General features: G+C 56.4%; 1 protein-coding gene across 1 annotated transcript in view; it reads left to right on the forward strand.

The window, feature by feature from the left end:
* The window catches only part of MID2 (midline 2), a 117,492-nt gene that overhangs the window by 3,485 nt on the left and 89,205 nt on the right, over positions 1-24,802 (forward strand). The window contains exon 2 of the mRNA XM_075054059.1: positions 20,782-21,503. Within this exon, the coding sequence (XP_074910160.1) occupies positions 20,838-21,503 (666 nt within the window). The 5' untranslated portion in view covers positions 20,782-20,837. The remainder of the gene's footprint in view (positions 1-20,781; positions 21,504-24,802) is intronic.

The raw sequence follows: 24,802 nt of genomic DNA on the forward strand, positions 1-24,802 counted from the left end.
GGGCGGAGAGGGGGACGGTGCTGAGCCCCAAGCCCGTGGCTTGCACGGTCCTTGGAGGTGACACGGGGGCAAGAGCTGGGTCCGCTGCAGCCCCGGCTTTGTGGGGTGGAGGCGGCGGGGCCCTGCCAGCATCAGCCAGACGTGCAGCGCTTGGTGGCTTCGGCATCTGCCCTCCCCCCTGTTCCTCGTCCCAGCCCCGAGCGGGCTGGGGAGCAGGGCCGGCGGTAGAATAGCCCCTTTTGTGCCTCTGGACACGCTGGCCTTTCTCAGGAAATAGCTTATTGTATTCGCTGGCAGCGCCAGGCTCCGCCATCGCCTCTGCTCGCTGCCTCCGCTCTGTCCCTGCGCGGGGGCTGCCATCGGCCCTGCCCGCTGCGGGCAGCGCCAGGCCCCGGGTCCGAGCGGGCCCCGTGTCCGGGGGGCAGTGGCTAGGACGGGGACGTCCTTGCCCTTGCTCAGCTGGGGCTCCCGACTCGCTGCTGGGGGCGGGGGGGAAGGCAGACCCCCCGCCAGCACAGCGGGGAGAGGAGCAGGGTGCTGCCCCCAGGACCACCCTGGCGTGGGGACGGGTCTTGGTGACGAGAAGCGTGGCGTGCCCAGCTGCCCCTCGCCCGCAGGGTTGAAGCTCTTTGCCCTGCGCGGCCTGGCCGTGCCGCAGCCCCCTTGCTCTGTGCCGGGTAAGAGCCTGCCCCGCGCGGCTGGGGCGCACCCGGACCTGGCGTGGGGTTTCGGGGTGGGGGGTCAGGCATGCCGGCGTGCGAGTTTGGACCTCTCTTCGTCTTCTCCCCGTGCCCTCTTTCGGCTCGGCGGTGCCGGTCTGCCTTCACGCGGCCCGCTTGTCCCCACGTCGCCGGCTGGGCCTGGCTTCCTCCCCGAGCAAACAAACCTGACGTGCCTCCTCCGGGTGCCGGAAGGGCCGGGGACATCCCTCTGCTGCCCCTTTCCCCTGCTCCTCGCTTGCCTCTGGAGTCCTTCTGGCAGCCAGGCTCAAGCTGCCGTCCCTCTCGCGTCCCCCCCACCCCTGGCAGTGTCACCCTTTTCTTCCCGCTGTGGTGTCCCCTTCTTCTGCAGAGGGGTGTTCAGAGGGGACGTGGGTGGCCGGTGTCCCCCGGTGTCGTGCCAGTGGCCACCGTGAGAGCGGGGAGGGGACGCTGCACCACTGCAGGTGCCATCGCTTCCCCCCGTCTCCCAGGTGCCTGGGAAAAGCCTGGCGTGCTCCGAGGCTGCTCCCTGCCTCGGCCAGGGCTGCCCTGGGATGGTCCCGCACGTTTTGGGCTGTGCTGAACTGGAGGAGTCTTTCAAAGTGCAGTGGAAGCGGCTTGCGGGATTCGGAGGGTGTTTCCCGATGAAAACAGTGTTTATTATTTAAAACTGCGCTGGCTGGGATGTGTCCAAGTGGAGGAGTGTGCTCGGTAGCCTGCTGCAAGCAACCTGGCCTGATACGCGGACGCCTGCTCTTCCCTGGCTGGGTGTTGGCAGCTGGTTTTGTTTCCTTTGGGGCATTTCCCGTGGGATTTCCGCACTTCGAAAGGAAGAGGGTGCGGATGGGATCTGGTTCGAATGCGATCTTCAGCCAGAGTGCCCTGTGGATGAGCGGGGACGCTTGCTCTCACCCATGCAGATTAAAAGTGATGCTGGATTTTTTTGCTCTCAGAATTTAAGAGTAGAGACTAAAGAGAAAGGGGGATTGTTGTGTGGGTTTTTTTGTTGTTGCTTGGGTTTGGTTTTTTTTGTTTGTGTTTTTACAGCTGTTGCAGAGTTGGATGCTGCAAGCTCTCAGGTCTGAAAACTATTTTATGTATCTCTCTATCTGGACTCTCTACTTGAGAGGGAAAAGGAAAATCCAGTAGCTTGTGAAAAGCCAACATGAAAAATAATAGAAAACCTGCTATGTCAGTGAGAAACTGAGGGCAAATCCAAGAGATGCTTTTTTCAGACCACGCAAGAAAACATTTAGCAGGTCTGTGTGCCAGCTCTGCACATGAGTGACTTGGCATACGTCAGGAGTCCCAAGGCTTTGCTGGCTTTCCATGACGTGGCTTGGGATCCTGAAATGAAATGAAAGGGGCTCTGTGCCTCTGCAGAATGTTATTACTATTGTTTATAACTGGAATTCATGTCTAAGAGGGAAATGAATTGCTGGGTCTGTTTGTTTATTCCTCATTTTGCAGGCACAGGAGCTAGACCACATTGGGGTAATGGCCTAGAAATTAAATTTCATTTTAATACGCAAACCCAATTTTGAGTTGGTTGACCAAAGGGGAAAAAATTAACTTCAGACAGCAGGCAGAGGTCTGAAGTAGGATTCAAGCCTGAAGTAGGATTTGAGCACAGCATAATAAATGTAAGCTGGCTGAAGGTCTGCATGGGAGTAAGAAGATGCATACACGCGCACCCCTCTGAGATGCAACTGTGCGGCATCCTTCGGGAGCAAGTCAGAGGTGACGTGGAATAAATTAGTTTTTTGCTTTTTCAAAGAGGCACAGAGCGAGTTAAATGTGTTTCATGGGCAATTGTCAGAAGAACCCTACTAAATCTGGTTGTGTAACTGTGCTGATTAAAATTAGGCAGGGTAAGGCCATCTAATGATGCCCAAGTACGCGAAGCAGGGGGTGGGCTGGGGTGGCCACGCTGGCGTTTGAGCACCCTGACGTGAGGCTGTGAGCAGCCACTCTGGTTTGCTGCCCTGGCTATGGGGTGACGTGCTGGGCAGACATCGGACGTTCCTGCTTTGTAGCCTGCCTTGTAGGCCGGAGGAGAAAAAAACTCTTCCAGGCAGTTACGGGTGAGCTGAGCAAGGAAAGCGTCCTGCATTTAGGAATTATTTTAATCTTTTAGTCCAGCGCCCATAAGGGCAGCAGTGGTGTCTAGAGGAGTCATTCTGCATGGTCAGTCTAGCTCTGCTGCCTGCTCAGCTGCCCCAGAATAGCTGGGGAATTCAGATGAGAAGCAGGGCATGGATTTTCAGTGGTGTGCATGATGAATTGCTGGAAAAAGAGAGGTGGCGATGCTCCAGAAATGTACTCCGTCAGGGCCCAAAAGCATCCGGGCAATGGGGGAAGTGCTGAGGCAAACCTGAGCTGGGGGCAAAATGCGGTGACCTCTGTTATGTGTCTGTGATCAGGCCATTTGAGGGGCCTTTTGGCCTTGAAACCGCTGGTCTCAAGGTTACCCGAGGGTTTCTGCCACCTGGGAGCAAGCCTTCTGCTGGCTGCAACGACGTGGTGTCCTCCGTCGCAGTCGCAGGGAGGCCCCAGCTCGGCACCCATGTGCCCGCAGGGATGGCGGTGCGGGTGTCCCTGGGGCACGGGACCTGCCAGCATCGGAGCTGCAGCTTGTGCAAAGCCCAGCACGGCTGCCCTGCCCTGCCGAGGGGCACCCGTGGGTTACACCCTAAGCGGGGCAGAAGAGCTGTGCTGCCTTTTCCCAGTTCCTCCTGTCTGTTTTGGATGCTGGGGTGCTCCAGGCGCAGGGCTGGTATGCACCAGGTGCAGAAGAAATCCAGAAACTCTGAATTGTTGCAGAAATATATTGGCTCAGGCCCTGTAAAGGCATTTTGTTTATCTTCAAGCATCTGATGTGTTCTTAAAGCTGGCGCTTGGGAGCTGCTGGAGTTCCTCCGGCAGCACGTCCTGGGAGCAGCCTGCACGCACATCGGCCGTCTCCTGAACCCTGTCCGTAAACACAGCAGGCTCGCTTAGGCAGTGCTCATGTTGCCAAGGTCTTCTCTGTTGGTTGCTTTGCTTTAGTGCTCGCGTTGTCTTCTCATTGCTGCAAGCAGCTCTGCCATAGCTGAACGTTTTGTACAGGAGTTGGAGCACAGAGCAAGGATCCCGGTCGGCTCTGGAGCTCTGCTTGCAAGATCCTGAGCTGCAGCAGAGTGCTGGAGAGTGAGCCAAGCTCAATTGCATTTGTTTAGCAAATTCACCCTGATTTCTTCTGGCTTGCGCTTTGCATCACAGTATATTTGCAGCATGCTGGGACCTGGCCTCTGCTCTCTCTGCCGATGTCTCTGCCTGTATGTGTTGCTTTTTTCCCCCTCCCAGAAATGTGCTCTGATTATTTCCCCCCCCTCCCCTGAAGGTTTTCCTGGCTGCGGGTGGCTCCATCTCTTGCTCCCTGATGCTGGAAGCATTTGTGTGCCTGTAGGAAGGAGGAACGGGTTGAGCTTTGTCTTGCAGGAGGGTGGTAGGTGCAGAGCTGCACGACTGGGCCTTTTCTATGATGAGCAATCCTGGCCATAATCATCATCTCGCTTGGCACGTTCCTTCTCCTCCATGGCTGGTGGAGCTCTGGGACCTCTGCTGACCCCACAACCATGCCTGAGGTTCTCCTGAGCCCCTGTTCTTCTGTGCTTCGCCTCTCGGGCTTGCTTTCCTCCTGAGAAATCTCCCATTTCTTCATCAATGAGGGCTGGCCTCTCCCAGGGACAGGCTCCTCTTCTTCATCCTGTCTGGGATTTTTCTTCTCAGCCCCCCGAAACCAGACTCGATGCTTCCTGGCTTCCCTGTTCTCCCTCAAAGTTGTGGTCCTTCCCTCCGCTTCCTGAAGCGTCTGCCTCACTGGCACAGTTCCATACTGCCCCATCCTGTCTCCCTGCCTTCCGCTGCTCTCCCTCCCTCCCTGGCACCCACAGCTGCCTCGGATAAATGTTCTGCAGCCATTTCGTGGTTGGACCAGGAGGATTTCTTCCTCATGCCCTGCTGGAGTTGCACTCTCCTGTTCATCGCCTGCAGTACAGGCTTGTTTCGGCTCTTCTCGGGTCTCTTGCCTTCTCTCCTGGCACCTCCACTCCCATTTCCCCACCACCATGCCCCTGCTCTCCCTTATCTCTTCTCAAGCCCGTTGCAGTTGGTCTCCCCATCACTGGTGGCTCCCAGGCTGGGTTTCCCCATCCTTTCTCCTTCCAAGCCTCCGCTGCCCTCCTGACACGGAAGGCCTCCCGATTGCTCCTGCTGTGCCAGGGCCGCATCCTGCACCGTGCCCTATGTATGCTTCCCGCTCTGCTGTTCCCCCTCTGCCACCCCCAGCCTGGGCACGACTCCTGAGCTCTGCTGCTCGCCTCTCGCCCTGACCCGCTGCGTGCTGAAGCGAGCGCCCGGGAGGCCGCGCACGTGGGCAGAGCTCGCTGGGTGCTGGGTCTGCAGGGAAGCAGCAAGTCCCTGCGTGCTCACACGGGGAGCACGAAATGCAAAGCTGGGGTGCCAAGCTCTGCTGCTAAGGAGGAGGTTGCTAAACCTTCTTGCGTGCCCTTGCTAGCTTACTCCTGGGCACTGAAGCCACTGAGCGAAGCACAGGGATGCTGTGGCTTCTGCTTTTGGTATCCCAGGCACCTGCCCGGACTCACAGTGTTTGGGCTGCTGGTGTGCCAGCTGCGAGAATCTGCATATAGTGCGAAACTTAATTTCCAAGAATAATATTGCACTGGTCTTTGACTTCGTTATGCTTTGAAATGAGGGAGCCCAGCTTCTGGGTGTCATCACAGGATGCTTTTTTGGTTGCTGGCTGCTGTTGCCTTCCTGGTCCCCTGTCTCCATCTGTGACATGTTTGCATTTTTCTGGCATGAAATGTTTCAGCCTTTTTTCATCCCTTTTACCTGATTCCTGAAGTCCTTTAGCAGTGCTTCATCTCATGAATAATCACAAAGCAGCATTATTGCCCTGCTTGTTGGGAGGTGATTCCGGCTGGTCTGCGGGGGTCATTAGTGGCAGGGGGACATGCATCACCGATCAAGATGCCACAGGGCTGGTGTCTCCCCAAAGCACAGGGTGGTGATGCCCTCTGCAATGCCAGGGCTGCCATGGGAGAGGATCCAGCTCCCACACTGGCCCCAGCATCCTTTCTGCATGTGGGGATGACAGCGGGCAGGAGAGGGGGCTCAGCCTCCTCCCTGCTGCCTGAAAAGCTGCTCAACGCTCCAGCCCTTGGCTGAGAAAGGCCATGGTCTGGGCATGTCAGGCTGAATTGATTTTTATATATACAATTATTTTTTTTAAACTCTTTCACTCCTGCCAATAGTTTCTTAAGTCTCTGGCCACTGGTGCGGTCCCTGTGTGACCTGCAAAGTGCTGTGCTCCCTTCAGTATCCTTGGGATTTGTGTGCATTTATTATTCTTCACCAGCCGTGAGCTTTGCCATCCGCCTGCAAGACGCAGCAGGCTTCCCGTGGAGAATCAAGGCAGTCAGATGCTCTCGGAGGCGAAGGCGCCTCTGCGTGTAAAACCCTGTCTCCAGTGAGCCTCTTGCAGGGTCTGTGATTATTACAAATGCAAAATACAGAGCGTTTGCTTTTTCTTTCAGATCATTAAAAGAACCCTTCAGTGTTATATAGCAGGTATTGTCTGTGCTGTGCCTCTTGTTGCTAAAAGCCATCCTCTGCCTCCCTCCGGCAGCCCACAGGGAGGGAGTAGGGATGGCAAGAGGAAATTACCTTTGTAGTTACCTGCTTCATCTCATGAATTGTATCTAAGGGGAACTGAAAGGGATGGCAGGGAGATCCGTAGCCCCTGCACGCCAGCAAAACTATCTCGGTTGCCCTTTGGAGCAGGGAGGAGCGCTCTGGGTGATGCAGCGTGGCAGAGCCGTGCTGGCTGGGGAGCGTGGGCTGCTGTGCTGGGGCCGGGGGGTGATGGAGGCAACTGGTGTGGTCGTAATCCTCCGGGAAATAGAGTGGGATTGTGTAATTATTCAGTGTGCTCTGGGATGCAGCCTGTGCTGGGCTTTGGAGCGGCAGGTTCAAGAGTTATGCGCTCATCTTTCGCGGCAATCTGATCTTTTAGATGACTTGGTGAGCTGCTTGTTTCTGACCCGGTTGTGTGCACTCAGGACCTGCCTTGCCCCCTTGGTGTTTAATCCCCATCCTGGCATGAGCCGTGGGATGTGGCGGATGGTGTCCCGCAGCAGCGTAGCCTTACTGGTGTCCTGCTGATAGCCTGGCTTTGATCAGAAAACTTCTTGGTGGCAGGGGACCGAGCCCAGGGCTGCTCCTGGAGGATGCTGAGTGTTGCCTTGCTGGTGGAGCATCCTGTGACGTGCCACTCAAAGCGTGAGGGACCACCGCTGTGGGTGTTTGGTGGCACCCAGAGCAGAGGGTGGGACATGGGGGCAGGCGGTGGGTCTGTCATACCAGTCCTCTCTGTGTGCTGGAGCCTCCTTGCTCTCGCTGTAGAGCACAAGCTCCTTTGCACAGGGATATTACCTAGTAGCATGCCACACTGATAAATGCCCAGGGTGTTCAGGGCAGCACAGAGGGGCTCATGCGAGTGGCTGGAAGCACGTTGCTGCTGCCTGAGCTGGTCATGCCATGCCCATGCACCCCCCTGTCCTGTAACGCTGAGCCATCCCTGGGGCCTGGGCTGGATCTTGCCTGGATGTGGGGTTCAAATCTTTCCAAGCCAGTGCCGTAGGCTGGGTGATAAAACCCAGCCGAGCTGGAGTTGCAGAAAGCAGAGCCTAACGCTTGCAGGTGGCTGGGCATCGCACAGTGTTGATAGCAGCAACAAGCAGAAAACATCCAGCTCCTACAAAGCCAGCGCCGCTTGCTCTCCAGCGGTCAGTGGTTTGGGAGATGCAGGAGCTACGAACCTGCCAGCAGAACTGTGCTGGTGTGGCAGGGTGCGTGCAGTGCCTGCTGCTGTGCCTCTGGTAGATCCAGTAGCAGGGTGCTTAGGGCGGGGGCTGGCTGCTGGGCTCCCTGAGCACCTTGCTGTGAGCCCCGGGCCGAGTGTGCCGAGCCTGGCAGTGAAGCAGTACAAATACAATTGCAAAATAATCTCAGTGTTAGGTGGAATATGGCTGGGGGAAAGCTGAGCCAGTTGAATTGGTGCTCTTTTGGTTTTTTTTGGTTTTGGTTTCTTTTTTTGAGATGAAGGGTAAAAATGCTTATGTGCAGAAGTGATTGAGGGCTGGAGAGCCCTCTCCAAAGGGATGCTAACAGTCGTGAGTCACCTCGGAGGCCAGGAGCATTTCGTCTTGAAAGGCTTCAAATGACCCGTTTAATGCACTGGCAAAATGTCCAGGGAGCGCTGGTGTCCCTCTGTCATTCTGCAGCGCCGGGAGGAGGACTGGGAAATCTAGCTCACGGAGCACTCCCAAGGGTCGAGTGTAGGGAAACGGTTTAAAAAATTGCCATGATTTGAAAACAAGCCTTGATTTGTCCTTTGTCCCTCTGTGAAATGAAGAGGTGGTAACTGTAGCTGGAGAGGGTCTCCGACACGCTCTGGCCCAGCTGCAGAGGGAGCAGCGGGGTCTGCAGCTGGCTTGCACCCTCCCTGCTGGAGCCCTGCAGCAGCACGGGAGCTTTCCTCGGAGCTTGCCTGCAGCCGGTCCGGTACAGCATCGCTGGCTGTGCCATGCTGGAAGCGAAGCTGGGCTGGGGCAAGGTTGCAAATTCTGTCCCCAAACCTTCTGCGCTGGGATCCTCAGCATGTGGGTGAGCCCAGGTGGTGCCCAGAGCCACTTATGCTGGGAAAAATGTGTCTCCAAAACACGTGCCTCATGGGCCAGCCCCCTTTTGCAAGGGAAGCCTGAAACAGCGAAGCCCCAGGCTGATCCCTTGGCTCTGGTGGTGTGCTGCTTCCCTCCTTTTAAATAGTTTGTGTCTTAGCCGAGGCCCATAGGCCAAGTTACGCCAGTCTGGGCCCCTCTTCCTGAATGTGGCAGGGGGGGAGGGTGTGAAAGTCCCAAATATCTGCTACCTGCATTGTTTCTGCATTGGGGATTAACGCTAATTATTCCCCCATTGTCTTCAGTTCCTGCAGGAAGCCTTGTTTATCTTACCCGCTTCACCAGGAATGCAACCCCAAGGAGCCTGTGCAGATATATTTAAACTTGCACAAAGCAGCACAATAGCCTTTGAATTTCCCGGCCCCATGGCATCCGTCACGAGCGTGGCCATCCCGTTTAGTGGTTTTGGGGTTTGGAGGCTGGAGCGGATGCTTGGCTGGGGCAGCCCAGCGAGGCTCCGTGGCAGCGGCCGGCTCTGAGCTGACTTGCACAACCTCCAGTTAGCAGCGCGCGAGGTTGGGATCTCTGCGGGGAGGTTGGAATAGCCTTTTTCTTGCTAGCAGTGCTGAGCAACAAAATGGGACTGAAGCAACATCATCTGCAGCTTGCTTTTTCATGGGCTCGCAGGGCTGACGCAGTGCCGCGGCACACGTGCGCTGCAGAGCGCTGTCTGAGCTGCTCTCTGGGGACACGCCGTAGCCCTTAGCAGGCTGAGACGTTGATGGAAACCTTGGTCCGGGCAGCAGCTCCTGGCCCTTTTGGAGCCATGCCTTGCTTGTGTGGCCCATTCCAGTTTTCTCCCTTCTCCTGTGGGGCTGCCCAGTGCTGCTCTGCAGCATGCATCGGGGAGTGCAGCGGGGGGGATGCCAAGCACTGGGCTGGCACGCTTGGGCTCTGTGGCTTCGCTGGGATGGGGCTGTACTGTGCAGGAGGAACCCCTTCATTGGTTGAGGATCTGTCTTCACTCTGTCCCCCAATAAACATCCCTCCAGTAGTAGCCTCGATGTTTGCACACCGTGAGGGTCCCTGGAGAGCACCAGTGGCAGGCCAGCTCCTTGCTGTGCCACGCTTGTGTTGCAGCAGCACCGGTATCTTCCCAGGTTTGGGTCTGTCTCTTCTGGCTCCTTCCTGCATTGGACTTTGCCGTGAGCCCAACGTAACCTTCGCTGCCTCGCTTTGTTTCTCAGCACCTCTTTAAACCCTCCTCCCTCGTGGGTGAGCAGCGCCGGTGTCCTGCGTTGAGACTTGGTGGCCCAGTCTGGAGGGGGGATAACCCCAGCGTGGCTCATGGGGCGCAGTCCCCGAAGGATGCTCATGCCCCGCTATGCTGCCGGGGCTGCGAACACTGGTGTGGGCTGCTACTTCTCCAGCCTCCAGAGAGACTGAGGGGTTCACCGTCGAAATACGCTTCTCCTCGGCCACACTGCTGCTCCAAGGTCACTGGGGGATTTAAGCGCAGCTGCCTGCGCTGCCTCGCCTTGCTTCTGGTTTAGCGAAGGAGCCGAGCTTCCACGGTTGGCGCAGGTAGAAAGTAGGGTGCTGGGTGGTGGTGTGGGGGGCTCTGCTTGCTCTGTAGCTGATGGCTGTGGGCCCTGGCAGTGCCTGACGTGGTGCTACATCGGTCGGGTGTTTGCCTGCAGGAGCTCTGTGCAGGGCTGGGTGCCTCCCCGTGCAGCATCCATCTGAGGGATAAAAGCTGTGACTCGCTCTTGAGCCCAAAAGGTTATTATAAAGCACCAGCTGCTGCTGCACTGCATTTGCAGCCATGCCCTCCCCTCGTCCTTGCAGGGCCACGGGCCTCTGGCTGCTCGCAGGGAGGTTGCTGGGCTGGAGCTGCATTGCAGGCAGCGCCTGAGGAAGAGGGGAAGGACGCAGAGCTGCGGGGTGCGCTTGGAGAAAGGCTTGGATCAAAAAGCTGCTGCGATGTGTGGTCTGGCAGGAACCAGCCGGGTGCAGGTCTTTTTTCAGGAGCCGCTGGTGCTGACACAAGCGCTGTGTTTTGCTCGCCTGCCTTGCAGCAGCTGACCGTGCTGGGCGGCGGAGGAGAAGCCGTTAGACCAGGGTGGCAGGAGAGCAAATAACTGCAGGAGAGGTGAAGGAGGGAGGGGGGTGGCGAGACCTGGGGCAGAGGAGGGCTTTGGTGGGCAGGGGAAGGAGGATTTGCAGGGGGATGGCAGGGCTGCCGGCACCAGGGCCGCGGGAGCGGCGGACGTGCCAGCTTGGTGGTGTGCCAGGTCCCCAGCTGCTTTTCTCAATGACCGGGCTGGAAGTGGCTCGCTCACATCTGCGCCGGTCTTGGGAAGGTGGGGCTGCTCCTGCCGCCGCTGCAGCCCTCGGAGCCGGGCGCCTGCAGATGTCCCTGGCTCCGGCACCGTGGGCTGGGGCTGCCCGGCATCACTGCGACCCCCCGGCTGCAGGGCTCTGGCCCCCGAGCTGCGGTGGCGGCTGCTGGCAGAGGGGCAGGGGCTGCTGGGTTTTGGCAGTGCCAGGCAGAAGCGCACGGCTGGGGAGGCTGGGACGGACAGACGGACACGGCACAGTGCGTGGAGAGGAGGTCTGCGATGGGCTGCTGCCTGCCTGAGGGTGAGCCCGGCTGCTGCAGTCCCTGGCTTTACTAATTGCCGGAGCGCAGAGGGCCCTGGGGAGCTGCGGCGTTCAGTAGGAATCAAAAGCAACCGTGCTGCGCTCTAGGGACCTGCCGAATCACGGGGGACCAGAGAGATGCCCTGCACCTTGTTGTGTCCTGTCAGCTCCCAGGCCGCTGAAGGAGGTGGCAGGGGAAGGTTTCCACGCCGTGTCTGTGGGAATTGCCCCTTAAGGCTCCAGGAGGGTGCTGTGCACCGTTGCTGCGTGGGGTTTCTTTGAACCGCTTGAGCTGCTGAGAAATCCGTACGGCGCGATTCTTGCACGCATGGCTGCAAGAGCCGGTGAGCAAATTGCAGGAAATCTCTCCCTGATCTGCCTTGCACGTCGTAAGCTCCAAACGCCGGATCCCCCGGGAGCCTTTGGTGGGAACATGCTGTGCTGAGGTCCCCTGGGAGCGTTCAGGGAACTGTCGCCTTGCCGAGCAGGGCAGAGCACAGCGCCTTGTGCATGCTGCTGAGCTGGGCACCATTTGTAGGAAAGAGGTAAAATCTTCCCTTCGACCAGGATGTAAGTGGATTAAAAACAGACGAACTTTGGTTGGTGCTTGCCTCCCTGACATCTTGGAGGTGAATGAGGCCTCTCCCTGGTGGAGACCTTGTGGGCTTTGGCTGGAGCATCCTTGCCCCATGCGGGTACCCTAAGAGAAGCTCCTTGGAGCTGTTTCTGCTCCCTGGTGAGCTTGTCCGAAATGTGAGTGGTGCTGGGCTCACACCGAAGGCCTTGCCTCTATGGGTGAAGCATTCAGCTCCACCTGCAGAGGGCTGTTGTGGATGCTGGTGGGTTTGGGGTGCTTTCAAGATCACAAAATCCAGATGATGTGCTGCGAGGCTGGCACCTGGTACTGGTGAATGGGGAGCACAGCTGAGTGATGGCTTGTATTCTTGTGCAGTCATGACTGACTTAAAACCTTTGTGCTTCATCCTGCATTGCAATCCTATCAGGCTAGACAAATATGACATTAGCAGCTGACAGTTTAACATTAGGCCAAAAAACCTCCTGTTGTCATGAGCCCTTCCCCTTGTACTTTCCAGCCCCCAGGAGTGTGGCTCTTCATTTCACACCGGGTGAATCGGAGGCGGCTGCAGATGGGAAGGTTTCAGTGCATTGCCAGAACAAATAGCGTAATCAATTGATTTCTGCACAGCTGTAAAAGTATTATTAGCCATTTAAAACAATGGGAAATGTTCAGCTCTGGTGCTGGCAGGAGCGAAGGGATGGTGGGGCATGCTGGGTGTGGAAGGTGCTGAGCTGAGGGCAGCGTATTTGGGGGAATATTGGGGAGAGTCTGCTGGGGCAAAGGCATCTTGCGTATAGAGAAACTACAGAAATCCCTGGGGGCTGACTGGTGGTGGAGGCTTGTGGAGCCACTTGACAAATGGAGAGATGTTATCAGGAAGAAAAAAGAGAGAAGGGGGGGGTGGAAAACGCAGCCCCCCAAACCAGAGCAGCTTGAGGGGCAGCCCTGGAGCTGATGCAGCGGGGATGGGAGCGGTGGCCGGTGGGACGGCCGGGCCAGGCTGGCGATGCTGACGGGGCGGCTGGAGCGCCCTGGCTTGGGGCAGTGCCTGCGTGTTGGTTACTAAGGCTTGTGCAGAGTTCACACATGGGGAATAATCCCCTTTTTAGGGTGGCGGGGGGAACCCAACCAAAACTAGTTGTGCAAGCTGTGAGGGCAGAGGTGTTTAAGGGGCGCACGGAGCAGGTCGTGGGAGCCCTTCCCAGCCCTGGGAGCTCTGCTCCGTCAACGGAGCCCGACGGGGAGAAAGAGGATGTTGTGATGAAGCAAACCAGTTTCATCCCATCAGTCAAGACAACATAGGCAGCAATGAAGATGAAATTCCCTTGGGGAATAAGGTACTGTGCAAACGGAGAAATTAAAGAGCAACAAATCACCAGCGCCCGGTGGGCTCCAGCCAGTGCTTCTGAAGGAATTTAACAATGAAGCGGCTGAACTGCCAGCAAAAAGTAATCTCTCATTAAAAGCAACTGCTGCATGGGAGCACAGCCTCTTCTGCTCTGTCCTTAATTTAAAGAGGTACGAGAACTGTGGGAATTACAGAGCAGCTAGCTTTCTTTTAGCACCAAGCAAATTGGCTGAGAAAATAATTAAAGCTCATGTGGAAATGCCTGCGCTTCAGTGTGATAGGTTAAGGACAACAACGCATGGCTTTTATACAGAAAATCCAGTTTAATCGGGGGGTTTTTTTCCTTCTTTTTTTCAGTGTTGTGATAAGGTGATTGCAGAGAGCAGTTGGGAGATGAATTATTTGGATTTTCAGAAAGCCTTGGACAAATTTGCTGTTATTAAGGGAACTGTTAAGGCAGGAGCTGTGGGAGGAAAGGCCAAGTTCTGTTCGATGTTTTCAGATTTACTGGGAGGAAAGAGCGAGCAAAGAGGAGCGTGCTGCAGCTACGGCCTGGCCGAAGGATGCTCTTCACCAGCTGGGGCTTTAAGCTTGAAATATAGTGTTAAATATGCCTAGCAGCTCCACACGCACCAACCTATCAAGGTTGCAAGTCAAGCACAGAAAAATTAGGTAATGCCATGTCTAAATTGGCTGGATGAGCCTGATTGCCTCCCCTCTCTCTCTCCCTCAAGTATCTTCATTAAGTAGGAAGCTGTTGCTAATTACGCGGTTGGGGGCTATTTTTCCTTGTGGGACCCCTGTTTCTCTTGGGACAGACCTGTGCCAAGGGCAAATTTAGGGCAGCTGGTTGGAAAGGCGGATGTTTGCAGGAGCGTGGTGTTGTCAGCAGGGCCAAGGGGAGCAGAGGGGGACTCCCTCTCCCCCGTCAAATTGGGGAATGGGTCCCTGCTGCTGTGGGAGGGTTCCGCTCAGCCGGAGTGGGAGCTGTGCTGGACAGCCTGGGCTTTTTGGGGATCGGACGGAACTGTTGGATGGGGTTTTTTATTTTTCCCTGAACAGTGATCCAGTTTTGAGCTAATTTTCCTGAAGACAACAAAAAGCGCACAGACAACTGCTGCCCAGATTTTATATCCTGCTGTCGTGGAGCCAATTAAGGAAAGGGTTGCCATATTTTATTTATTTATTTTTTTAATGTACGGGTGGAGCAACATAGCTTTTTTAAAGCCTCATTCTTGGAAGTGGCTGAGCAATTTGGGCTGAAGTTTTTCGGGGGTGGGGGGGAAGGGGTGGGAGGGAGAAGAAAAAAACAACAAAAAAAATTCACGCTTGGTGTGGAAAATATCAACCTGAATTGTTAGCATTTGCCTAAGCAGCTCCAGAGAGGAGAGGTGGTTTGCAATGTGGGGCTCTGAAAGGCTGGCAAAGCCCTGCCCAGTTTTGGTGCTGGGGGAGACCAGGAGGACTTAGCAAACACTGGTAAAAGTGAGGGCTGGCAGAGATCAGGAGGGTGTGCTGGAGGGCAAAATGTGACCTGCAGATGTACCTTGTTGGGTTTTAAATTCTGTGTAACTTTAGGAAAGTGGGCGCTGCTGTGTCTGGCTCAGCAAAGGCTGAAGCTCGCTGAGCATAAGGCAGATTGACCTGTCACCACCAAATGGCAGCGAAGCCAAACTCTGGATGGGACTCGGGTTTTTTAGCCTGGTAAACCATCCGCAGTTGTACAATAATTGTACGCCTGTAGAGCACTGAGAACTGCATCCTAAATAAATCAAACCCATAACTCGCGGGGCTTGGGAAGAGCTGCGGCACTCCTTGCGCCGTGTGTCTGGCCGTGGGCAGGGGCAGGAGGGCAACTTCAAGGTGTAGTTGTGGCCAAGCCCAAGAAATGAAAAGAAATTACAGCTGTCAGTTTTGGACACGGATACAATGCGTCGTATTGATTTTTGGTATCCGAACTCCACGGCACAGGGCTTGCGTGGCATGGATGTGTGAGCAAGAGCTTTCTTGCACCAGGGGCCAAGGGGAAACCAAAAGCAGAAGGAGCAGGGGGAATTTGGGGCTGGCTGACCATGGCCTTAGGGGATGTACGCCGGGATGTCCCCTCCCAGGTATAGATGGGGTGATGTGAGCAGCATCTCCTCCTGCTGTTTCTCTCTCTCCTCGCTTCTTTCCTTGGTGGCAAACCTCTGCATCGCTGATGATGAATCTTTGAGCTTGAGTTGCAATGAAGCATGTTTGGCTTTGATCTTGTAAAAATAATAATTTGCGAGAGGCAGTAGGGGAACCTTTGTATCAAACGGCCCTTGGTATAATTTGCTAAGGATATCCTGTGCACCCCTGGGGCTTGCCATGCTTGTGCTGCTCCGAGTCAGCAGATGGGCTTCAGAGCCCGTCAAAAAGCTGGGCTCGAAGTGAAAGCACCAGTCGCTCTGTGTCCCGGTGGAGCTGGTGGCCGGCTTTGCCGCCCGCTCCGCAGCACCCACAGCATCGCTTTTCTTGCCCCGGTGCTTGCTGCCTTGCCCCTTTCCTTCTGGCTCTGCCCTTGTTTCTTTGGCAGTCATTGATTTATTTTTTATTATTTTTTCTCTTTCCCTTGGGTTTTGAACAGAGCTCAAATTAACGCAGCCAGTTCTTTTCCTCAGCGTCAGCAGCAACCTGTCATCGGGGTCGGTTTTATCCCGTGAGCAGGAGGTGCTCGCTCTCGGCTGACGTGCCGGTATGCTTGCGTGCCCGGCAGAGCAGTGTCTGCCGGTGGTGTCGGAGGATTGCAGAGGCTGGAGGTGTTTACACCAAGTGCTGCTGCTGAGGTTTGTCCCTTCGGGCGGAGGAGGGCTGGGGTGCAACCGCCATTCCCTGCTGCTGGGCTGGCACGGGGGCTCCGGGGCGCGGGGCAGCGCGTGGGGATGCGTGACACCCGTGGGGTCTGCACGCACCCACAGCACGGGGCAGGGCAGGTCACAGTGATGCAGGTGGGGGCTTTGCCCACATCTCACCTGCTGCACAGACTGACCTTCAGCAGCACGGGTGCCCGCTGGCCAACTGGCACCCACCTAAAGTCGCTCCTCGCTGCCATCGTGCCGAGCAAAGGCACGCCGCACGTGTGCTGGAAGGACGCTGCGTGCCACTGTGTGTTACGCAATGGGAGAAATCCCACCCAGGCGTTTCCACGGCAAATATTTTTAGTTTTATGTTACTGCTTTGTTAAACTGCTGCTGCTTGTAGTCGCAGCCCTGCCTGGCTGCCAGGAGTTTCCCCAGGGGCCGGTGTGAGCGTGGCCGGGGCCGGCTGACCCTTGGGCACAAGTGACATGGGGTTGTTTGTAAACTGTGTTAATATTTTATAACTTTTATATTTAGGGAGTTAATGACTATAAACAAAGCAGATTTTAATCTAATCAGCTATTCCTCGTGCCACATCAATCCTGGACATCAAAGCGAACATCAAAGTGAGAGGCATGAAAGGCTTCGAAGGCAGCGCCAACTGCTTCGCCCAGGTGCATCTCTGAGCGAGCTTCCTCGTCCCTGCTTCTGCCCCAGCCTGGTTTTTGAGGCTCCTCTCAGTTATCTTGGATCTAAAGGATGTTGTCCCAGCAAGGAAAACAAGATTAACATAAGAACGGCCCTCAGGAACAAAGCAAAAGGCTGTTTAAACTTTTTGCATCTTTTCACCTCAGATGGCAGCGAAGCCGGGCGCTTCAAAGGCAGGCGAGAGCTCGTGGTGCGTGCGGCGTCTGTGCCATGGGAGGTTGGCCAGGTGATGAGTGGCTCTCCCTCTGCCCTGCAGAGGCTGTTGGGGAGCTTCTCGCGCCAATCCTTGTTTTTAAATTCTTTTCCAGAGTCGGTCAGACTCTGCAAGAAACCCTGTTCTTGTCCTTTGCTTTTGTTTTTTTTTCCCCTTCGTGTTTTGCTGGCCAGAGAGAATCCGTGGATTAATTGGGGAGGTGAGGGGTGCTCCACTCCCCGTGCAACCGGGAGTGTTGGGCTCTTATGGCAAGGCAGCCGCTCCGCCTGGAGTGTCCTGGCAAAGCAGGGGACCGGCCCTGATTCAAAGGCACTTTGTAAGTTTTTAAAGCATGAGCGCTCAAAAGGAAGTGCTGGGGAGCTGCGCCTGGCTGCAGTGATGGTGATGGGGGGTGTTATGGCTGTGCCACAGGAGCCCCCTCGTCCTGCCAGGCTCGGAGCACAGCGGGGAGCCCGGCAGATCCGGCTTGCGGCAGGGGATGGCTGCTGCAGAGTGTGCAAGAGCTCCCGGGCAGGCGGCCAGGAGCGTTTCCTCCCTGCCGCTTTCCCATGGCTGAGATGGGCTCCGAGGCTTGAGAAAAGCACCAGGGGCCGCAGAGAGGAAGCTGTTGGGAGCCTTTGCGCTCCTCAGCTTTTTTGGATGCAGCTGCTTTTCCACTGTCGCTCTTGGGGGGGGGGGGGGGAGAAGTAAAAATATGTGTATATATGATGTGCAAGGCTGCATTTGGGCAGGCCTTGATAAGGTTGCTGCAGCATTAACATATCCAAATATCCAATTGCTTAATTTTATAAGCCCCTTGAAATGGTGCAGGGAAGAGCTCAAGATCTCCTCTAGGCACTTGCAAATCCTATTTCAGGCAATTAGGAAGAGATGGTGCGATAGGCAGGGACTGCGGGCAGGTCCCAGCAGGGCACCCGTGTGATTTGCCATTTGCAGGTGCTGGAAGCAGCCGTCCGCCCGGGGCGGGCAGGCAGAGTCCCCCTGCCGCGGCTGGGGACCGCTGCCAGCACCGCTTACTGGTGAGGCTGGAGCCGGCCCTGGAGCACGCTGCGAGTGCTGGGATTGCTCGAGGCTCCGCAGGCGCTCGGCGGGAGGAGGTGGGTTGGAAAATACCTGCAAAAGGTGGGACTGCTCCCCGGCTGCTGAGCCGCAGGCGCTGGCTGGCCCCGCTGCCACCTCCCCTGCCTGCCCGGGGGACGACGTGGGACCTTCTGCAGCCAGACTCTCCTGCTTCGGCTGGTTCATCCCATCCACGCTTAGATTACAGCCCCTTTTGACGGCGTTTTTCCTCTTCACCCCAAACGGGAGCCCGTGCGCCCTGCCGAGGTGTTTCTGGAGGGGAAACGTGGCCGGGCTGGGCACCGCGTTGCTTTTCATCGGGGCTGCTCCTGCAGCAGCGCCGCGGTGAGGGGGTTCCTGCTGGGCTGCAGTACGGGGCGGGGGTATCACGGTGGGCATCGCTGGGAGCCGGGGCCGAAGGAGACCTGGAGGCACCGAGTGTGCACTGGGTGTCGGGTGCGATCTGGAGCACGGGTGAGAAGGGAGAGGCTGAATCCGACCCCGTGTCCCTGCGTGCTTTTGGCTGCCTCCCTTTGCTTTGGGGGTGGCGTAGGGTAGGGCTGGGAAGGCTGCGGTGTGGCAGGGACAGGCTCTGCCCCTGGGCTCTGGGGCATCTCTGCTGGGAGAAACCAGTGTGCAGGTGCCAAAGGGCCACGCCGCTGGCCCAGCGAGCAGCGGGACAGGCAGTCACCCTCAAACTGGACCTGCTCATGTCTCCCGATGCTCTTGATGGGGCGCGCTGAGAGGGCGCACTTATGGACTGCGGCTCTGCTACCCAGGTCTTGACTGTGGGTGGCTGTTTGGTGTCCGTAGGCAAGCAGAGCAACGCTGAGCTCTGGCCCGACGTCCATCATGCAATGCCTGAACCCCTCGGTTAAGGGGAGTGGGGTGCCATAACGCCCAGTGCGGCGCTTCCCACGAGCGAACAAGGTGAAAAACGCTCTGTAGGTTGGCGAGGGATTGCAGGGCCCATAGCTGAGTTTGGGGAGCTGTCGCTGATGATGGCTGCTGGTCTGTGGTGGGACAGAGGTGGTGACGTGCAACGGGAATGAAACAACCGAAGAAGCCAGGGCAGGTGGATCCGGGGATGACAAGTGTGTGGTTTCCGCCGGGTGATTGCTTCTGCTGCTGTTTGTCTCTTCCTGACTCTGATTTAATTAGAAAGCAAAGCCTCGTTCCTGGTGAAGGCTGTTGGGGTGTGGGCTGGAGAGAGGAATGCATTTTGGGCTGGGTCTTCGGGCTTGAAAAAAAGGTGACTGCTTGGGGCTGGGCACCCTTGTCTGGGATGGCGGCTAGCAGGCAGTAACACCCAGCTTTGCCTCTCCAGCCTCCGGAGTACCAGCACCAAAGTCCCAAGCCGTTTTCCTCGTAGGCATCCCCCTTGCAAAGGCCATCTTGTCATGAATTTGGAAAGAAATCCCCTGCCTGCCCCTTCTGCACTTCCTCGTCGAGGAGCTCCTGCTGCCCAGCTCGCGCTGTCTGTGCCCTCCAGCGCGGAGCATCCCCCAGGAGGGCTCGGCTCCTGCCGGCACCTCCCGGCTCCAAGCACCGCACAGCTGGACCCTGCCCTGCTCCCTCTTTCCAGATAATTAAATGCTCCCTCTCCTCTGCAGGAGATATTCCCAGCCGGTGTCAATCCGGAGCAGCGACACGCTAATTCGGAGCAGAGAGAGCTCTACAAGTGCTTCCCTCCACCGGGTCCCCGCGGAGAAGCAGCGGGGCTGATTAATTGATTGCTGGTTTGCTTCTAACGCAGAGCAGAGCTGGAGGCAGCGGGGCTGCTGCGAAGCCCACCCCGTCCCCCTCCTCGCTAATTAGCCCCTGCGCATGGCTGTGGTGAAGCTGGGGAGGGAAGCGTGTGGTTTCTCTTCTCGGCACCTGCCAGGCTGCTATTGTCGTCCCCTTTTGTTTCGGAGACCTGCCAGAAGCCGGCACGAGGTCTGGAGGTGGGTTTGCAGCCTGTGCCCGCTGCGAGTTCGGTGGGGTTTTTATTAAGATGGGGCTGTCGGTGTGCTCCCCCAGTGCCTGCTGCTTGCTTGTGCTCCAGCCCAGATGGAGAATTGTCCTGCAGCCTGGGTGGAGAAGGGAGCTCAGTGGCTGCCGGGTGCATGGAGGGGACAGCATTTGGGAGCGTGCTGGGATGCCGGCACTTGTGGTGCAACTTGGTGTTCTGCAAAACCGGAGCTTGGAAACAGTGAAGACAGCAGGTTTGGTTGCTTGCAGAGAGCCCGTTTCCAGCCTGGTGCAGGGGAGGCAATCTAAAAATACAAGCTTGTTTGCCTCCAGCTGGAGTTGATTTGGGCATCCCTGGTTGTTGCTGGAATGCAGTGGAGGACAGCTGAGATGGAAGTTTGCAGACTGTAATTTCGCTGCTCTTCCTTCCCCACCCCGTTCCTAAAAGGCAATGGCTGGGAGAAACACAGAGCAGGAGGATGGTACGTTAGAGCTCGTGACCCACTTTGCTCAGAGTTTCCAGGACATGATTCACCTTTTCCCCTTCACCGAAAGGAGACAGGGCTGTGTAGCTGCTAGAGGGGATATTTAGAGATTTATCTTTGCTGTGCAACAGAGCCTTTATGCATGGGAAACCAGCACGGCCCCCTGCTCCCGTCTTGGGCAGCACTCACTAAAAGAAACATGAAATCATGTGGTTTCTCCTGTTTTTGTCTTCAGCCTTGCTGTCCAAGTCCTCTTCCCTGGCTGGGCTGGAAGTTGATGGAGAGGAGCTTGCTGCTGTCCCTTCTCCCTTCCCCTCCAGTCGGCTCTCCTGTCCCTCAGCACCCCTGGGTGCCGGTCCGAGCCGGTGGCTCGGCTCAGGTGGACGGTGTGGTGAGATGCTTCAGCCAGGCTGTAGTAGCAGTGTTGGGGTGATGTGCCTGACTCCCCTGGGCGCCCGTTTCTGGTGGAGAGAAGCTGCCCGGGAGAGCTGCTCTCTCACGTCTCTGCTCTCCTCTCTCCCAGGTACCAGACCACCTTCCCTGGTTTTTGATGCTGAATCAGGATCGTTTTAACTAAAGATGGAAACACTGGAGTCAGAATTGACCTGCCCAATCTGCCTGGAGTTATTCGAAGACCCTCTCTTGCTGCCGTGCGCCCACAGCCTCTGCTTCAGCTGCGCCCACCGCATCCTCGTCTCCAGCTGCTCCTCCAGCGAGTCCATCGAGCCCATCACTGCCTTCCAGTGCCCCACGTGCCGCTATGTCATCTCCCTCAACCACCGGGGCCTGGAGGGCCTCAAGAGGAATGTGACCCTGCAAAACATCATCGACCGCTTCCAGAAGGCATCCCTGAGCGGCCCCAACTCCCCCAGCGAGAGCCGCCGCGAGAGGACGTACCGCAACAGCCCTACCATGTCCGTGGCCGGCGAGAGGATCGCCTGCCAGTTCTGCGAGCAGGATCCCCCGCGGGACGCGGTGAAGACGTGCATCACCTGCGAGGTGTCCTACTGCGACCGCTGCCTGCGGGCCACCCACCCCAACAAGAAGCCCTTCACCAGCCACCGTCTGGTGGAGCCCGTGCCCGACGCGCACTTCCGAGGACTCACGTGCTTGGAGCACGAGAACGAGAAGGTGAACATGTACTGTGTTGCTGACGACCAGCTCATCTGTGCCTTATGTAAACTGGTGGGCCGCCACCGGGACCACCAAGTGGCATCCCTCAGCGATCGCTTTGAGAAGCTGAAGGTAAGCACCCGGCGCGGCCGCAGCGAGCCGGCGGGCGAGGGTGTCTGCAGGGGCCGGTATTTGCTGAGGGATGGTTGTCAGAGCAGAAGCTGGTTCCGGATGCCCCAGGCGTCACCTCTGGTTTAAGCCAAACGACTCCTGAAAGATGTAGGCTGTAGGATGCAGCTTGTGGGCTCTGCCAGGACCCCGGTACCGGGAGGCTGAGCTGGGTCTCGCTTGTGCAATTAGAGCAAAGTCTTTGCCAGTTTTTTTTCTCCTGCTGGTGTGTGTGTGCCAAGCCCAGGCATCAGACCTTCGCCCCAAATGGCCAGACAGCGAAACACCATCGGGCACCGAGGCGCACTGCGGCTGTTGCCTCAGGAGGGTGGCTTTCCCCCAGCGTTCGTCCTGTCCTGTGAGAGCTGGGGTGGCAAAGAGTGGTCTGGGGGAACTTGTGAACGTGATCCCCTGAAGCTGTTGCGCTCGGGCCGTGCCTGCTGAGCCCTCTCGGAGGATGGGAGCAGGACAGCTTGGGCTGTGGGCATTGCCTCTTGGAAAGCCACTCTGCAGGCTTCCAGCCTGCAGGCTGCGGTGTGTGGGAACCCTCCTGCTGTCCATAAAACCTCCCTGCAGGCTTTACCCATGCCTGAGGACCGCTGTCCCCCAAGAAGTGCTCCGGGGAGTGCTTTCATGTCCTCCTCGAGCCGGCTTGCTCAAAGCTTCTCCACTGTGAGAGAGGAGAGGGCCAGGCTCTGGGAAGTAATGGGTGATGAATGGGCTGGGAGCAGCCCCGCTGAGAAGGACTTGGCGATGCTGGTGGGTGAAAAACTGGACGTGAGCCATCAACGCGTGCTCACAGCCCAGAAAGCCAACCGTGCCCTGGGTGCTTGGCCAGCAGGTCGAGGAAGGGGATTGTCCCCCTCTGCTCTGCTCTGGTGAGACACCTCTGGAGCTCTGCATCTGGCTCTGGGATCCCCAGCACAAGGAGGAGGTGGACCTGGTGGAGTGGGACCTGAGGAGGCCACAGAAATGGTCTGAGGGATGGAACCCCTCTGCTAGAAGAAAGGCTGAGAGAGTTGGGGTTGTTCAGCCTGGAGAAGAGAAGGCTCCACAGGGAGACCTTATTGCGGCATTTCAATACGTAAAGGGGGCTTCTGAGAGAGATGGAGAGAGAGTTTTTACCAAGGCCTGTAGCGACAGGACAGGGGGCAATGGTTTTAAACTGAAAGAGGGTAGGTTTAGTTCGGACATAAAGAGGAAATCCTTTATGACAGGGGTGGTGAGACACTAGGACAGATTTCCTGGAGAAGCTGTGGATCCCTCATCCGTGGAAGTGTTCAAGGTCAGGTTGGATGGGGCTTTGAGCAGCCTCATCTAGTGGAAGGTGTCCCTGCCCACAGCAGTGGGGGTGGACTAGATGGTCTTTGAAGGTCCCTCCCCACCCAAACCCTCCTGTGAGGCAGCGATGGAGCTCTCCTCTGCTTCCCAAGCACCCCAGACTCCTCTGTGCTTCACCCTCCCACGGGATCTCAGCGCTTCGGCTTTTTGCAGATGCCATCCCCGGAGGGGCCGTCCTGACCCGTCCTCTGTGTCTCCCAGAGGGAGGGTGCCGTCTTGAGGAGAGGGTGGCTGGAGGCTGGCCAGGGTTTAGAGGCTTCTGAAGACCCCCCCCATGGTCCTGTTGGCTGGGGTCTCCCTTCCACCTGCATCCTCCTGAGACCGGTGTTTCCAGCAGCGGGGAGCTCCTGTGGTGGGGAGCCTTTTCTCTGTGACAGCCCACGCTTTCTGTCCTAATTTCCCCCGAGCTGAAGCGGCAGAAACAGGCAATCGTTCTCCAGCTCCCTTCACTTGTAGCACGTATTGATCCGAGCTGAATTACTGATCTGCTGCTCTTCAGGTAGGAGAGAGCAAACTTCCCAGGGATCCCTCTGGAGTACTTTGAAGCTTAATTTTTATGCAGTGGCTGCGGTTATACAGAATATTGTGTGAACCCGTGTGGATGATGTTTGACCTATATAAAGTTAGAAATCCCTCTCTGTCCCCCGTGCATTCCACATGAGTCTGCAAAACACTTTTAATTCCTCTTTTTTTAATATTAAAAAAAAAAAAGCTGGTCCCATTAGAGGTCACGCTGGTGAGGCTGTAACTGTGGCAGCAGTCATATTCCCATTATAACCCTTCTCATGTGTTTCCAGCTGCTTCTTCCTTGGTCCATTCTCCCTTAACGTTCTGGGCTTGTTCTGACCCAAAAGTGCTTTTCTTGGTTCTTTGTCTTGTTAATGTTTTGAACAAAGTTGATCTGTCTGCTGTTATGTTTTTTAAGGGCAGAAGAAATATTTCTATCACTTTAGCAAAAATACAGAAGACTTTTTTTATGTGCAGGCCAGATTATTTTTTTCCTCCTTTTTTTTCTGGGCATCAGTTTGTTTAAAAGAAAAAATCTTTCTAGATGTCTAGTTCCCTGGGCTGGTTTCCCACCTGCCCTTCTCCAAAATCTCTCAAACCCAATGTGACATGCCCAGTGATGTGACTTAAAACATCTGCGGTGGCAGGAGGAGCATGCTGTAGGATGTCCCGTACCTTATTTCTGTCTCCCACCACGTTCCAGCTGCAAGGCCTGCCTTTCAGTAGGTGCTGCCAAATGGTTATGGTGCCGGTGTGTGCCCGCGAAGCGTCTGGGGTCCGTGGTGGCTGATATTTGCCTTCAGACCTTGGTGTGCCTGTCTTGTCTTCGCATCTTGCCTCACCTAAGCTTCCCCCGGTGTGTGGAGCAGCGCCAGCAGCCTGGTCCTTAGTCCAGGACATTCTTTTTCCATGAGGAAATGTCTCAATTAGCAAATTGGAAACCTTAGAAAGAAATGACCATGTATGTTTGCGTGCAGTAAAACCCGGGGATAGAAATTAAAACCCTTTTAATATTTTCCCCCTAATCCGGCCCGTGTCAACTAGCCAGGCAAATTCATCTGAAGACAAAAACGCTTGACAACCTAAACTGTTTCTTCAACCAGCCAAATTTTGCACATTGCCAGAACACCATTTACTTTTTTTCTTTTAATAACAGTCTTAAGTGATTTTGGATGAGGAGGGAAGCTCTCCTCTGCTCGAAACATTCTTTCTGTGCTATTCATCCTTCCCAGCTCCCCGTTCCACGGCAGGAGCTGTAGCTGAGTTGGGGACGGGAGAGGACAGCCACGCTGCCTCTGCCTGAGCCTGCCCGCGGGTGGCAGATGTGGCTTTATCCTACGTGTGGGGGGACCTCAGTTGCGTGTCTGTAATCCCTGCCTCTAGCCGTGCATCGGTTGGGCTTTTTTTTGGATGGT

Source organism: Buteo buteo, chromosome 22, assembly GCF_964188355.1.
Source record: "Buteo buteo chromosome 22, bButBut1.hap1.1, whole genome shotgun sequence".
Classification (NCBI taxonomy): domain Eukaryota; kingdom Metazoa; phylum Chordata; class Aves; order Accipitriformes; family Accipitridae; genus Buteo; species Buteo buteo.